This window comes from Microtus ochrogaster, unplaced genomic scaffold (assembly GCF_000317375.1).
Source record: "Microtus ochrogaster isolate Prairie Vole_2 unplaced genomic scaffold, MicOch1.0 UNK5, whole genome shotgun sequence".
NCBI classification, from domain to species: Eukaryota; Metazoa; Chordata; class Mammalia; order Rodentia; family Cricetidae; genus Microtus; species Microtus ochrogaster.
Window position 1 is genome coordinate 17,204,139 of NW_004949103.1, and position 13,927 is coordinate 17,218,065.

The following is a 13,927-nucleotide window of genomic DNA, read 5'->3' on the forward strand; positions in this document are numbered from 1 at the left end:
CAGGAAGGCTGGGGGTGCAGGAAGGCTGGGGGTGCAGGAAGGTTGATGACGTTTCTAATACAATCCTGGAAGGAGGTTACTGTTAGTTCCCTGTGAGCAAGTGTCATGTCTTTCTCCTAAACACTAAACTCGACTTTACTCAGCAAAGCCAGAAATTAGAGTGGTTGGCCGATGTTCTCAAGATCAGACGGGGGCCGGAGTGGAGAGGAGCAGAACAATGTGGACTTGAGAGGAGATGATGCTCAAGACAATGAAGGGGGTGCAAAGCTGGAAGTTAAGAGGTTCTCAAAAAGAGGTCATAGACAAGAAGTTGCCTGGAACGGACAGAGTAGCCAGCGAGCACACTGCAAGGTCTAGAAAGGCTGTGGAGGGAAAGAAGGTTACCGGCTGACCCCGCATCGCATCAGGCTGGAACCAATTATAAAGCAAATTGGAACAGGCTAGAGAAAGGGAGTCCTCCACCCCACCCAAGCACCTCCAATATTGCCTTCGTCGTGGATTTACAGATGGCAGAGCAAGCAGGCACGTCAATCTGTGCCCCATCAGCATGAATTTGCAATGGCATCGTGTTGACAGCTGCAGCTGACACATCACCTCCATTTGCAGAGGCATCTCCGATGCCCTGGGGAAGGGCTTTCCTGCAGCCTGACGAATATAAGCGCTCTGCACGGGAGTGGGGCTCGAAAACAAACTTTCAGACATCCTCTAGCTTCTCTGCTGCTGCTGGGGCACTCGAAATCTGAGTGTCCCCACCTGAAGCCGCATGAGCTGTGGTCTTGCCAGCAGAGCCTGCGTTCTGCCAGCTCTGCACTTTTCCCATCTCCCTTCCCTCTGTCTGGAGCACCTCTGCATCTCCACGAGATGGCTAACACCTGCCAGGATCTAGAGTCGCCTAGATGATGCACCCGAAGGATTATTTAGTGTAGGTTAGCCTCCTGGTGTGCCTTAGAGGGATGATCTAGACTGTTAAGTTAAGTATGGAGACCCACCCAAAAGGAGGACAGCACCATTCCTAGACTGCACAAGGGGAAGCTAGTTGATGAGGAGGATTCATCTCTGTTTTCCTGACTGTAGGTGCATTGTGAAGAGCTGCTTCAACACACCCTTGTGATGAACTATATACCGGAGCTGTGAGCCGAAAGAGACCCGTCCTTCCTTCCTCCCTCCCTTCCTTCCTTCCTTCCTTCCTTCCTTCCTTCCTTCCTTCCTTTTTTCTCTGTCAGGGTATTTTATACAGCAACAGAAAAAAAAAAAAAACCACCCCACATGCTGAAATTCTGCCCACCGTTCCTGCCCCAGAAGTCACCTGCATCCAGAACCTTCCTCTTTCCCAGCTAATTTGCCCTGAAGCACAATGCATATAATGACTTCATGTTCAGTCACCAGTGGACACCAGAGACCAGCTGTGCCAGGGAAAAGACTTTGTACCAGAGCATGCCCAGTAGTGTACCGAAGGGTGACCTTTACCTGTGACCCAGCCTGTCCCAGAAACACTGTGTGGATGGACCCCCATTCCTTTGCACCATCCCTTCCTACCAGGATCTACTGGGGTGCATCCTCACATTGCTGAGCCCTACCTGTGTGGCAGCCACTAATGAAACCATGGGTAGGTGGGCAGGGGAAGCCACGTTTCATTTTCCATAAATAAGGATGTGAAGCTAATGGTTCAAAATGGATCAATCCTGTCAGGGTCTTGCCTCAGCTCGTGCTCCCTAGCAGTCACCACAGCAAAAGCTTCAGCATTCTAAAACCGTCTCCCGGCTTTCCGTAAGCAGTCATGTCCCATCACTGAAGAGCTCACTAACCTTGCAAAAGCTCATTCACATATACAGAGAAGTTCCGTTCTCTCTCAGGCTGCAGGCAAGTACTGATGGAAAAGGGTTTTCGAGAAAGATACCCGAGTAAGAAGCACTAGCTTCAGGCTCAATGACCATGATTTGGGGAGTCATCTCACTCCGTGTTCTATTGCTGTGAAGAGATACCATGACCACGACAGCTCTTATAAAAGAAGGCATTTAATAGGAGTTTGCTAACAGTTTCAGAGGTTTAGTCCATTATCATCACGACAGGGAACATGGCAGCATGCAGGTGCTGGAGTAGTAGCTACATCCTGGTCAATAGGCAGAGAGAGACTCTGGGTTTGACTTGGACTTTTGAAACCTCAAAGCCCACCCTCCAGAGGCATACTTCCTCCAACAAAATGCTTGATGTAAACAACTTAAAAGGAAGAAGGGTTCTTGATTTCAAGGCAAGGTTGGCTGGGCCCATGCTTTCAGGCCTGTGTCAAGGCGGAAGCATCATGCAAGAGCGGTCCAGAAGAGTGCAACTGCTCTCCTCACAGCAGCCCGGCAGCAGAGGAGGAAAAGAAAGACTCTGGGGCCAGACATCCTTCCAATACATCCCTCAGGTGGCTGACATCCTCCAAGAGAGCCCTCCTCCTCCAGTTCTCATCGCTTCTCAGTAACACCAGTGAAGTATGAATCCACCCACAGATTTGTTCTCCAAGGAGGTCACAGCCTTCATGACCCAGCCTCCTTGCAGTGATGACCACCTGCTAGGGAATTAAACTTTTGCTGTTTGAGCCTTGGGTGAGGAATACTTCCTACACAAATCATAGCGTTTGTGTTCCCTGGGAATCATTTAGTCCCAGCCTGTGGTACCGTTTGTCTGCGGCCCCCAGGATAGGAGCAGACCCTTCCCTAAGCCAAGTTCTTGCCATGAGGGAGCCAAAGCTGGCACTGTGTAGCGCTTTCTTTCAAACTGAATCATTCCTTCCTGGAGGGAAGCAGGGTACCAAGGAAAAGTCCCAAGGCTGGGGGAAGCTCAGAAAGTCAGCAAGGCTCAAGAGTTGGGAAAATCAGGAGACTCAAGTATTATATGAGCAGTGAGCAATCGCCAGGGGAGAGGACACTCTTCAATGGAGCTGCCTGCAAGGTGGACAGAGAGCTCCATGGATATGGGTTTCTATGAATTGTCATCATTGTGGGGCAGGCTTTAGGGTGAAGCAGCTGCTTCTGGGTCACCCATGCTCCTATAAGCGACTCCCAGGAAGCTCGTTGTATCACCAACTAGAATGGAATCTTTTCTTTGGCCTATCAACAGTGCCCCATGTGGGCAAACAGACAATTGTTCAAGCCTTGCCAGAGAAAGGTCAGGCAGCAGTCCCAGTTTGGAGTAATTGATGGGAAAAGAGACTGTGTGTAAGAAACATCATTTATCCTGGTCACTTTCATTGAGAGACTAGCCACAATCCTCTTCGCGTCTTCAGCCAGTGTATTTGATTCAATGTGAAACTCAGTTGATTTTTTTCAACATAAGAAGAGTATAAATTGTCAAATTTAGAAGTACATATGTGAATTTCTCTGCATAGGAGAGAACATGAATCCTATTAGTTAAAAATAGCAGCGTGCTCAATCCCCTCTCCCCACATGCTAATTTTAATAAACTTACTCTGAAATTAGCCTGCCACTACAAAGATAGCTGCTCATCAGAAGCATTCCCAGTGAGCGCTCTGCTCTCCTCCCAAGAGTTCAAGTTCTCCCAGCAAGCTGAACAATGCAGAGTTCAAAATAGAACACGCACCCCCTCCTTACCAAGCTTCGTAGCCCCCACCTCCTGCCATCCCCAGCAATGGGATACTCAAGGTACCCATCAAGAGCCATCCCCCCATCTACTCTGTCCAGCTTGCTGTGGATCCTGCATGGGTCTTCCTTAGAAATGTTTCCCATCGTCAGTGTGTTCAATGTCCACTCATTCTGCATTTCTATATCTCTTCATTCCTTCAAAACACTGACCCTATCTTACAGTCTTTACCTAGGACCATGCTTCCCTACAATGGACAAGTCCAGTTCTAAGTGCCAAGGTTACAAGTTAAAAACTTAGAGTTACTTATTCTCAACAAGTTCAATGCTTTTGGGTCCAGTAGAGAGATGGACAATGACAGAATAATTAGGATCCATTGATGTAATGTCCATTCTATGGGGTCAGCTGCTGTGTGCTGTTGAAATTCACTGAGAAGCTGAGTCCAGAAAGGGAGCACACACACACACACACACACACACACACACACTTTAGACCCAGTATATTTATGTCAATTGTCATTTGAGAATATCTAGGAAGTAAAGTACTTCCAACTGTGGTTACTGCTGTTTATCCCATAAAACAAAACAGCCTGCTGCTCAGCCATGGGGAGGATGGAGAGGACCGGCCATCACCTGACTGCCCCAGCTTCCCCAGCCCACCCTGATAGATGTTTAATGATGTCATCCCCACCTGCTGCTATGTGTTCTTTCACTTGGAGGCCCAGCTGAGGGGACACTATGCTTGGGCCAGGACTCAGGAGGAGAGCTCCAACTGGTTGTACCTCCGTGAGACTACCCCACTGATTTTCTACTGGATATCTGTAAGCTCCAGATTTGATGGTATCTCCTTCGTTTGTTCTTTCAATTGTGCTACTCCAGTCAAGTCTGCTAAACGTCGTAAACTCCCAACCTAATATTTTACTGTCTATCTGCAATCTACCGTCTTCTTCCTATCTGCTAATTGCTATTTGTTCTTTTTTTTTACTTCCTCTACCCTTAATAAACTCACTTACTCAAAACCAGAAGTCTGGCTCTCGGAGACCTTTCTCCAGAACACGCAAGGCAACCGAGAGCGTTGATGTTGACAGAAAGGATCAGATCAGCAGTAGCTCGCCCTCACCTGTCTTGTCTGGATTCCATTCCCACTGCCTGGCACCATGCCCTGCGGGTGATCGAAGCTCCGTGACAAGCGAGTTCAATGGAAACAAACTGACCCCGAGTGCTTTCATCAACGTGGACTTCAGCTGAACAAGCGTTTGGTGCCTCTCTGTTCTGGCTACATCAGAGCACACCCTGCTGTCTGGCCTCTGAATCCACTTTTCACCTGATCTACCCTGGCCATCTAACTGTAATGCGTGCTATTCCCCCAACCCAGTAGTTCCTCCTTGGACTGCTTCCTAACAGCACAAATACCAGCTCAGGCTCATACCTATCTCTGCTCCTGATAGTCTTTGCCCTCTAAAGAGAAGAGAGCCTGTTCGCATTCCACTTCCTCAACGTCTGCTCCTCTGCCCAGCTCATGTACTATTGTGCATAGTTCTTTTAGTCAATAAAAATATCATTTAATGGGAGTGACTGCTTCAAAATAATAACAGGGCAGGCCTGTCTTCCCATCTCACCTCCATTTCCTGTAGCCACTGCCATTTTTCCTTGTGTGTGTGTGTCTCTTTTTTAAGAGGCCAGACATTCTGTCTTTCTGTCCCAGTAAAGGAGAAGCCCAGCAAAACCCAGGTAATAAAGTAATGGCCTTTTCCATTTCAAACGCCTTGCCCTCGTGATGTCCAGGTATAAATGACTCCCCAGTTGCTCCTTCCACCAAGATCTCCCAAAGATAAGAGAGTATAGCCTACATCAAGGGTAGGATGGAATCAGAGTGTAAAGGAGAACTTGGTCTTTCGTGTCTTCGAAGGAATGCTGAGCCTAGCCTGATGAGTGTTGGGAGAGAGGGAGTGAGGGCTGGAGAGAGAATGTGCTAATTTAGATACAAACCTGTTGGGTTGAAGAATTACAAAGAATAAGGCTACATTTATTATAGTATTTACATGTAATTTACATAGGTGAAACCACCTCTGCAAAGTTTGGAGTTCTATATACTTTAATAAACTTATTCTCATAAACAAAACACAGGATATGTTCATCAAACCAGAAAGTTCCCCCAGGTTCCTCTTTTATACCACTTCAAGGCCCTAATAAACCACAAGGCTTTTCTATTCCCCTACTTCTAACTTTTCAAAGAATTCTTTATTCTTTGGTCTTAGTAATAAACATCACAAGGTATATATTAATGTCCCAACCATCAACTGCACACCCTAAAGAAGTGTGGTGTTTTACACATGTCAACTAAACCTTAGTAAATGTGTGTTTAGAAGACATATGACAGGCTGGAGAAAAGGCTCAGTTGATAAGAGCATTTGCTGTATAAGCATGAGGACCTGAGTTCAAATCCTCAATACCCAAATAAAGAGGCAGCTGTTGGCATGGCACATGCTGTAACCCCAACACTAACCCCAGCAAATGTGGGGAGGAGTCAATAAGATCTCTGCAGCTTGCTGGCTGCCAATCTAGTTCTAGGGTCAGTAAGAGACTCTGTCTCATGGGAATGTGGCAGATAATGATAGAGCAGAACACTGGGTATCCTCCACCGGCCCCTGTGCACACAGACACACACACACACACACACACACACACACACACACACACAGGAATACACACACAAAGAAACATGCACAAACATACAGAGAGAGAGAGAAACACATATAGACACAGAGAGAGAGAAACCACACAGACACACACACACACACACAGAAACACACACAGCCATATAGACACACACACACATACACAGAAACACATGCACAGAATCATGCACAGACATACAGAGAGAGAGAAACACATACAGACACACAGAAACACACATAGACACTCAGAGAGAGAAAACCACACAGACACACACAAAGAAACACACAGATATATAGACACACAGACACACACAAACAGAAACACACACAGACATACAGACACACACATACACAGAAACATGCACAGACACACAGAGAGAGAGAGAGAAACACACAGAGCAAAAGCACACATACACAGACACACACAAAGAAACACACAGACATACACACACAGACGTACAGACACACACACGCACACACTTTTTCAGAAGTGACAACCACAGTCTGCTCCTCCAGCAATGGAGACTCCGGTGGCTCTGCACCCTGTCAGTTCTTCATTAGTTGTTTGCTGTTTTTCCATTCTAATCGGAGTGTTGTGGTTTCTCCCTGTGGTTCCAATTTCCATTTCCCTGGTGACTGATGATGCTGAACATCTGTGCAGGTGCTTACTTGCCATCCTATCTCATCTTCAGAGCAGCATGTACTTAACTTTGCCCATTTGGGAAATTAGATAGTTTATTTTCTTATTTAGTTATAAGATTTGCTTTTATATTCTAGATATGATATATATATATATGCATATATTCTGTGCATACCTGCTCCCAACCTATGGCTTGTTTTGCATTACCTATGGCTTGTTTTGCATTACCTATGGCTTGTTTTGCATTTATCAAGCAAGTTTTTCGGAGGCAAATAATTTTTAATTTTGATAAAATTCAATTTATCTACCTCTTTCTTTGATGATTTTTCTTTCCATGTCTGTAGACACTCGCTACCTTTTGGTCAATTTTTCCCAAATACAAGTTGGGTCTATCTAGATAAAGATTATATTTTCTTTCTATTCGTTCAGTTAGTAGTTGCCATGTAAAAATGCTCAAACCAATGGTTTATGACCAGAAGTAATGCAAAAAGCTCTCCATCCATCCCTCAGTAAAGAAAAGTCCCATGGTCTGAACTCCCCCTGCCCTCTCCCTCTTTCCCTTCCTGTGGGCTTGGATATGAAGGTAGCAGCATCTTTGTTCAACTGCCCAGCTGATGACCAAGCTTTAAATCATGGTAGAGCAACAAGATGGAAGGAGCCTGGGTTTCAAACTAATTCACAGAGCCAAGTAAGGCCCAGTTGTACTGCAGTCCTATAATATGAAAGACACATTGATGTCTATCTTATTTAAAAACACCACATTTAGAGAATAGATATCTAGGATTTTAACAGATACATCTATTTTTTTTAGAAGTTCTGTAGATCCAAGTTTTGTGTTCACCAAAACTGGAGTAGGCTTGTCCCTAAGTATCTTAATATCTTCAGAGTCTGTCAACACTAAAACTAAGAGTTGGGTCTTCAGCCACAGGCCTGAACTCTAGTGGCTTGGAGCTGAGATAGCAAGCCCACTGTCTTTTGTCTGCCTCACAGCCACTGTATACCACACACCCAAATTAACCAACTAAATTTCAAGAGGTGATAAGGCTGAGACATGATTGTCAGCTGGGCTGTGTTTAGAGTCACTGAGAAGGTAGACGGAAGCTCTGCTGTGGGCAGATCTGTTTGGGTATTTCCAGGGAAGAGTAATAGATGAAAGAAGACCCACCCTGAATCTGGGCAGAGCATCCCACACCAAGGGGCTGGGCTGATAGAGGGGGAAGTGAAGGACAAAGCAAGGGGCCTGAATTCTCTTAGCTCTCTGTTTCTTTTTTTTTTTTTTTTTGGTTTTTCGAGACAGGGTTTCTCTGTCATTTTGGAGCCTGTCCTGGAACTAGCTCCTGTAGACCAGGCTGGTCTCGAACTCACAGAGATCTGCCCACCTCTGCCTCCCAAGTGCTGGGATTAAAGGCGTGCACCACCACCACCCGGCTAGCTCTCTGTTTCTTTACCACCAGTCTGTGCACTGCTCTGTTTGACCATATCTTCCCTAGCACGATGGACTGAGCCCTCTGAAAGTATGAGCCCAGAATAAACCATCCTCCACTAAGTTACCTTTGGCAAGTAATTAGTCACAGATACAGGAAAAAATGAATACAAGTCACACACTGTGTGTGCGGCTGCATTTGTGGTTTCTCTAAGGTGGAAAGCTACCCATGTGTGGCAATGAGAGACACAATATCTGCACCTCCCTAAGCACTGAACGTCCAGCTCTGAGCACCAGTCATGCCTCTTTCACACACAGAGAGTGTTGAAGTCAGGTCTTGAGAGAAGGCTGCCACCAATGGTTACACTAAGAATGGAAAAATCAGCCTGATTTCTGTAATCGCATTTTAAATGAAAACCATGTCCAAACCAGTGGAAGAAAACAATTGGAAGACAGTCCTGTGTTTTGAAATATTTGATCACACTGTGAACCCTGAGATTGTGTCTTTACTGGAGGTATGGTGTGGCTGAGTCCTAGCACCTTTAATTCACGAGCTTTCTGCTTGAATGTGGTAAACAGGATTCAATAAAATCAACCATGGGTCAAGAGCAGAGCAAGCAACCAGCTGATAAGAAAAACCATAGAAAGTGGGAGGAAATCATGAGGATGGATAGAGAGACACACAGGAAGTAGAAGGGAGGTACATCTAGTTGGAGAAGTTTCAGACAGTATAGGAGAAAGCCCTCTTTCTGGGACAGCAGCAAAGGAGGAAGCAGCTGGGTGCTTTCCCTGCCTCTTTGAGCTAGCAGGTTTTCACTCCAGCATTTGGCTCTCAAGTCTTTAGGATAAATAGCACCATAGAGACTTGGGTAGAAACAACAGCCCAGGGCTAAAGGCACAAAAGGAAATGGTGTAGGGACCCCAGAAGGACAGACATTAGGACTGCTGCAGAAAGAGATGGTGTTCCCTTATAAAGTTCATTTGGCCCTGATCCCTAAATCTCTTGGTAATGCCACCAGCCATATTTCCTTGAATTCTACTTGACTAGGTACCAGGCCCACTCCATGCACAGGGAACCCTGCTGGCACTTATTTAAGTGGACAGATAGTTTCCTGGGCAGCTAAGATTTCAAAAGAGGCAGTCCTGGGGCCATATCTCTCAACACACATCTCTCAGCACTTAGAAGCAGCAGGTGGATTTGTCTCCTGTGTCCAGCATAACAAACTGACACCAAATGAGATGTAAAAAACAAAAACAAAAACCTACTCTCCCAGTCAGGAAGGCCAGATGTCCAGAATCAGTGTGCAGTGGGCACTCCTTGGCTTGTGGCTGCACCCCCTCTATCCTCTGGCAGTTGTCATATGCTTTTTCTCTGTGTCTGTCTTCCTATAGCCGTGCCTCCATGTCTCTGTGTCTTGCAAGCCCCTCTCTCACTCCTTTCTAAAATATAGACACTAATTATAAGATTAAGTGCTCATCCTAAATGTAAGATGACCTCATTGCAAAGATCTCAACTTCAGATCTACAAAGACCTGTTGTGGGATAATCTTTTTGTGAAGATGTATTTCTGCCTAAGGCATTCTCTGATTGGTTTAATAAAGAGCTGAATGGCTGATAGCTAGACAGGAGAGAATAGGCAGGATTTCCGGGGAGAGAGGGAAACACTGGAAAAATCTAAGGCATGCAGAATTTTGCCAGCAAGACGTGGAAGGAGTCAGATATACAGCATGGAGAAGAGGTAATGAGCCATTTGGCAGAACGCAGATTAATATAAATGGGTTAATTTAAGTTACAAGAGCTACTTGGGAATAAGCCTAGGCTTAGGCCAAGCATTCATAATTAACAAGAAATCTCCTTGTTATTATTTAGGAGATGGCAATACAAAGAAAGACTGACTCCAAAGACCCTAATTCCAAGTTCCAAACATAAGAACAGCTACAGGGAGCTAAAACTCAGATATATCTATGGCATTCGGGCACTACACGTCCATCCACTGAAGTAGATTGGAGACCAGAAATTTGCACTTTCATGGGCATCCAAAGGGGCTCTGATCTGTAGGCCTTGTTTGAGAAAGCTGATACATTTATCGCAGAATCAAAGATGGACTAGGTATGGCCCCTGTCTTGGGAGACATACCGTTTGATGAGAGATGTAGACAGATTATATACAGCACTGCTTCATAACGCCAAGCAAGGACCCAGAGGGCAGGACGTATCAGGGTTCAAATCACTTTCCCTCTAGTTACAAGCTGTAAGACTTAGCACATGTTCCTTGGCTGGCCTCAGCCCTGATTTCCATACTGCTTATGAAGTGATTCCTACATATGTTGATGTAGAATGAGGCTCAGATAGCTAAGAAAAATATGGCTTCCTGTGCAATGACCGACATGAAGGGCAAAGTCAAGAGACATTTGTTACTCCTGAGGCAGAAGGCAAGTTCTGCTCATGCTCACACTTTAGGTCTGTAACACACATCTGTGCAAAGCAAATTCCACTATGCTACAGCATATGGCCCACGATAGCTATGAATGGAGCCACAAAATTATGAACTTACCTAAAACATGAAAAGTTTTCACAATTTTTTTGTATCTCGATTGCGTGGTTCTTATATATTATAATATTAACAAGATGAAGCTCGTTTGGGATGGATGGGGCAACTTTTAAAATACCTAGCTCATGTGATCTGTGGGCTTATTCAACAAGTGTTTATCAACCACCTTTTGTATATGGAGCTCAAAATGCGGGCATTGGAGAGCCAATTGAAAAACACAGTCCAGCTAGGAAACCATGGCCATTCAACGTGGTCAATGCACCTGCCAGTGGGAGGCACCCTCAAGGGACGCCTGGCACGATTTAGCTCTTGATTACTTCCTTTGTTTATTGAGTGACTTTCTTCCCAAACTACACCAATAAACCTCATGTGCTCTTTGAAGGCAGGAAGGAGATTCTGAGGAGTCTTCTGGATGGAGGGCCACTGAATTCTAAGCACAGAATAGTGCATCTAACTTCTTGTTTGTTGTTTATTTATTGAGGAGGGGGGAGATAGAATCTTGTGTAGAGTGTTGAACTCACTAGGTCGCAGAGGATGGCCTTGAACTCCTGATCCTGCTGCCTCTACTTCTACCAAGTGCTAGGGTCATGGATGTGCATCCCATGGCTGGCTACAGTGCTTGACCTCTAAAAAGAACTCTCAGCAAACATCTACCAGAACAGGGAACAGGGAATATTGTGCCTTCTGAGTCAGAGCTCAGCACTGGATTTCCATGGGGAACCCCTTCCAGCCTCCTTTACTCTATGGGTGATTCTCGATGCGCCCAGAGACAAGATTCCCAGTGGGTCTATCCCTTGACATAAAGCCTAACGGACGGAGGAGACAGAGATGGACTGGGATATAACATATCCTATGGGAGGTTTCAGTATAGACCAAGGCTAAGCCAATTAAAACTAGGGCTGAGACCCTAGACGGTGGAGCTCTACACACACTGGGCATTAAGTGGGCATTAAGTGGTTAGATAACTGGAGGACCCATCCACACAGGTGGTGGTGGTGAGTGGTGGCTTGCTTGGCAAATAGAGACATTACTATCCCTCTCACCTAGAGAAGCCAGCAGCCTGGCCCGGAGGGGGGGGGGACACCAAACTCTGGGTGGATTAAAGAGGAGACAGACCAAGAGTGTGAAAGCTCACTCCTGGCAATGTTTCTGGCACGCTCGCTGGGGAGGATGTGGTGTTGTCTATTTCCACAGGTCAAATCACTTCTGCACCTGTCTTATTCCTTTGAGAAATGACTGAACCATTTCCCACACAGTGGGCGCAGGAAACAGGAGCTGAGGAGAACGGAGAAGTGAACGCATGAACCAGCCGTTGCAAGGACGCCAAACTCATCCCCCCAAACCACTGTTCCAAGTCATGCCACCTGGCCCAGTTGTTACCCAAGGGCCCGGATTGTCCCCCAGGCGTCACTTTTCCAGCACCGAGAATCATCCAATCACTTGCCTCCAAAACAGTGGTGACTAGGCTGGCAGGTGGGGCTTGTCTTTCCCCTCCCGGATCCCAGGGCTGCTTATTCTCTCCAATCCTAGGCCAAACCCTGGTGGGTTAAAGGCCCCTCCCCAGAGCCTGGCACCAGATGGCGCGGGAGACGGCGGCGCCCCCGCAGGCCCGAAAGTGCGGGATGGACCGCGCACCTGCAGGTCCTGCGGGGCCACCTGGTACCCGGCTTCTCGGGGGTTACAGAGCCGCTGCAGCCGCTCCGGAGGCCGGCCCGGAGCCCCGGCCTCACCTCGCTCACCAGCCCCTGCCAGTCGCTCTCGGTCCGGTCGCCGTCCATGTCCCCTCCTGCGTGCGCGGGCCGGCTACACAGACGCCTCCCTTCTCCTCCTCCGGCTCCTGCTGCCGCCGCCACCCCAACCAGCGCAGCCGGGAGAGGGCTGGGCACCACCGAGCCTCCGCGCCGCCGCCGCCGCCCGCGCGGCTGCCTCCACGTCAGCCTCCGCGGAGGAAGGGGAGGAGGAGCCGGGCCCCAACCACTGCCCTGCTACAGTCCGGGGCCAGCGTCCGCTGCGGCGCCTAGGGTCCCCAGGTCACCAGCCCGGTCTCCTAGGGAAGGGGGCCGGCCTGTGAACCCTCACACAATCCCAGACCCCATCATTCCCAGGCCTGCCATAAAGGGAAGGAGGCTGGGGAACAATTGGGTGTCACCCCAACCGTGAGAAGCCAAACTCCTCCATCCAGCCATATGCAGCCAGGTCAGGCCTCCACCATTGGAATCGAAGCTCCTTCAAGCAAGGGCCTTCCTTTTCCGGGGAAGGTTTGCAACAATTTCTGCACGTTGTAGGCTCTCTACATGTTTTTGTTGAACACATAAATGAACCCCTCCATACTATACACATATAACTTTTTTAAAGCGACCAATATTTACTCTTTTTAAAAAAAAAATTAAAAGGTATCAGATGTCATATTTAGGACGCAAAGCAAAATTGGAAAACAAAACTAAGTTTTGAATAGGGCCAGAAAGTTCAATGGTGAGACTTGGCAGGAGTTGAGAGAGGTGTTCAAGATTGCGCAGTTCAGGGTTCTATGTTGAAGAGGAGGCAGGAAGATTTTAAGAGTCAGAGAGGGTGGACGACTTCAAGTAAACAGCATTTTGCAAGCACAGCAGGGCTGATGTAGGTATGAACTCCCAAAACCCACACAAGCTTAAGACAGATAAGCAAGCACTGGGAAGAAAAGTGGCACAGAGTCATTGTCATCGTCCTCGTCGTCGTTTCCCCCCCCTCCCCCCAAAAAACCAGGAAGCTGTTTGCAACTGATAGCTGCTGGGAAAGGGAAAAGCGGTTTTCTTAAACAGAGTGACTCTTCAGCCACACTCCAGGGCAGGCCCCATGTTCAGGAGCAGTTGACCAAGGCAAACAGAACTCCATGATTTTTTTTAAAAATGCTTTTGCTTGTTTTGTTTTTTTGTTTTTTAAGAGAAAGAACATGAAGTTTGGGAGGGGCCCTGTATAGAGGAATCTGAGGAACTTGGGGAAGAGGAAAGATATAATCTTAATATAGTGTATGAAATTCTCAAAAAAATAAATAACATTTTTTTATTTTTATTATTTT

The 13,927-nt window shown here is 46.8% G+C and overlaps 1 protein-coding gene across 2 annotated transcripts in view; it reads right to left on the reverse strand.

Annotated features, from left to right (window-relative positions):
- Positions 1–12,947, reverse strand: part of Ccdc149 (coiled-coil domain containing 149) — a 92,545-nt gene extending 79,598 nt beyond the window's left edge. The window contains exon 1 of one of the 2 annotated variants that reach the window (XM_013353335.2): positions 12,603–12,947. In XM_013353335.2, coding sequence (XP_013208789.1) covers positions 12,603–12,650 — 48 coding nt within the window. In that variant the 5' untranslated portion in view covers positions 12,651–12,947. The remainder of the gene's footprint in view (positions 1–12,602) is intronic. The other variant, XM_005366038.3, reaches the window with a different exon arrangement.
- Between the last annotated feature and the right edge of the window lie 980 nt (positions 12,948–13,927).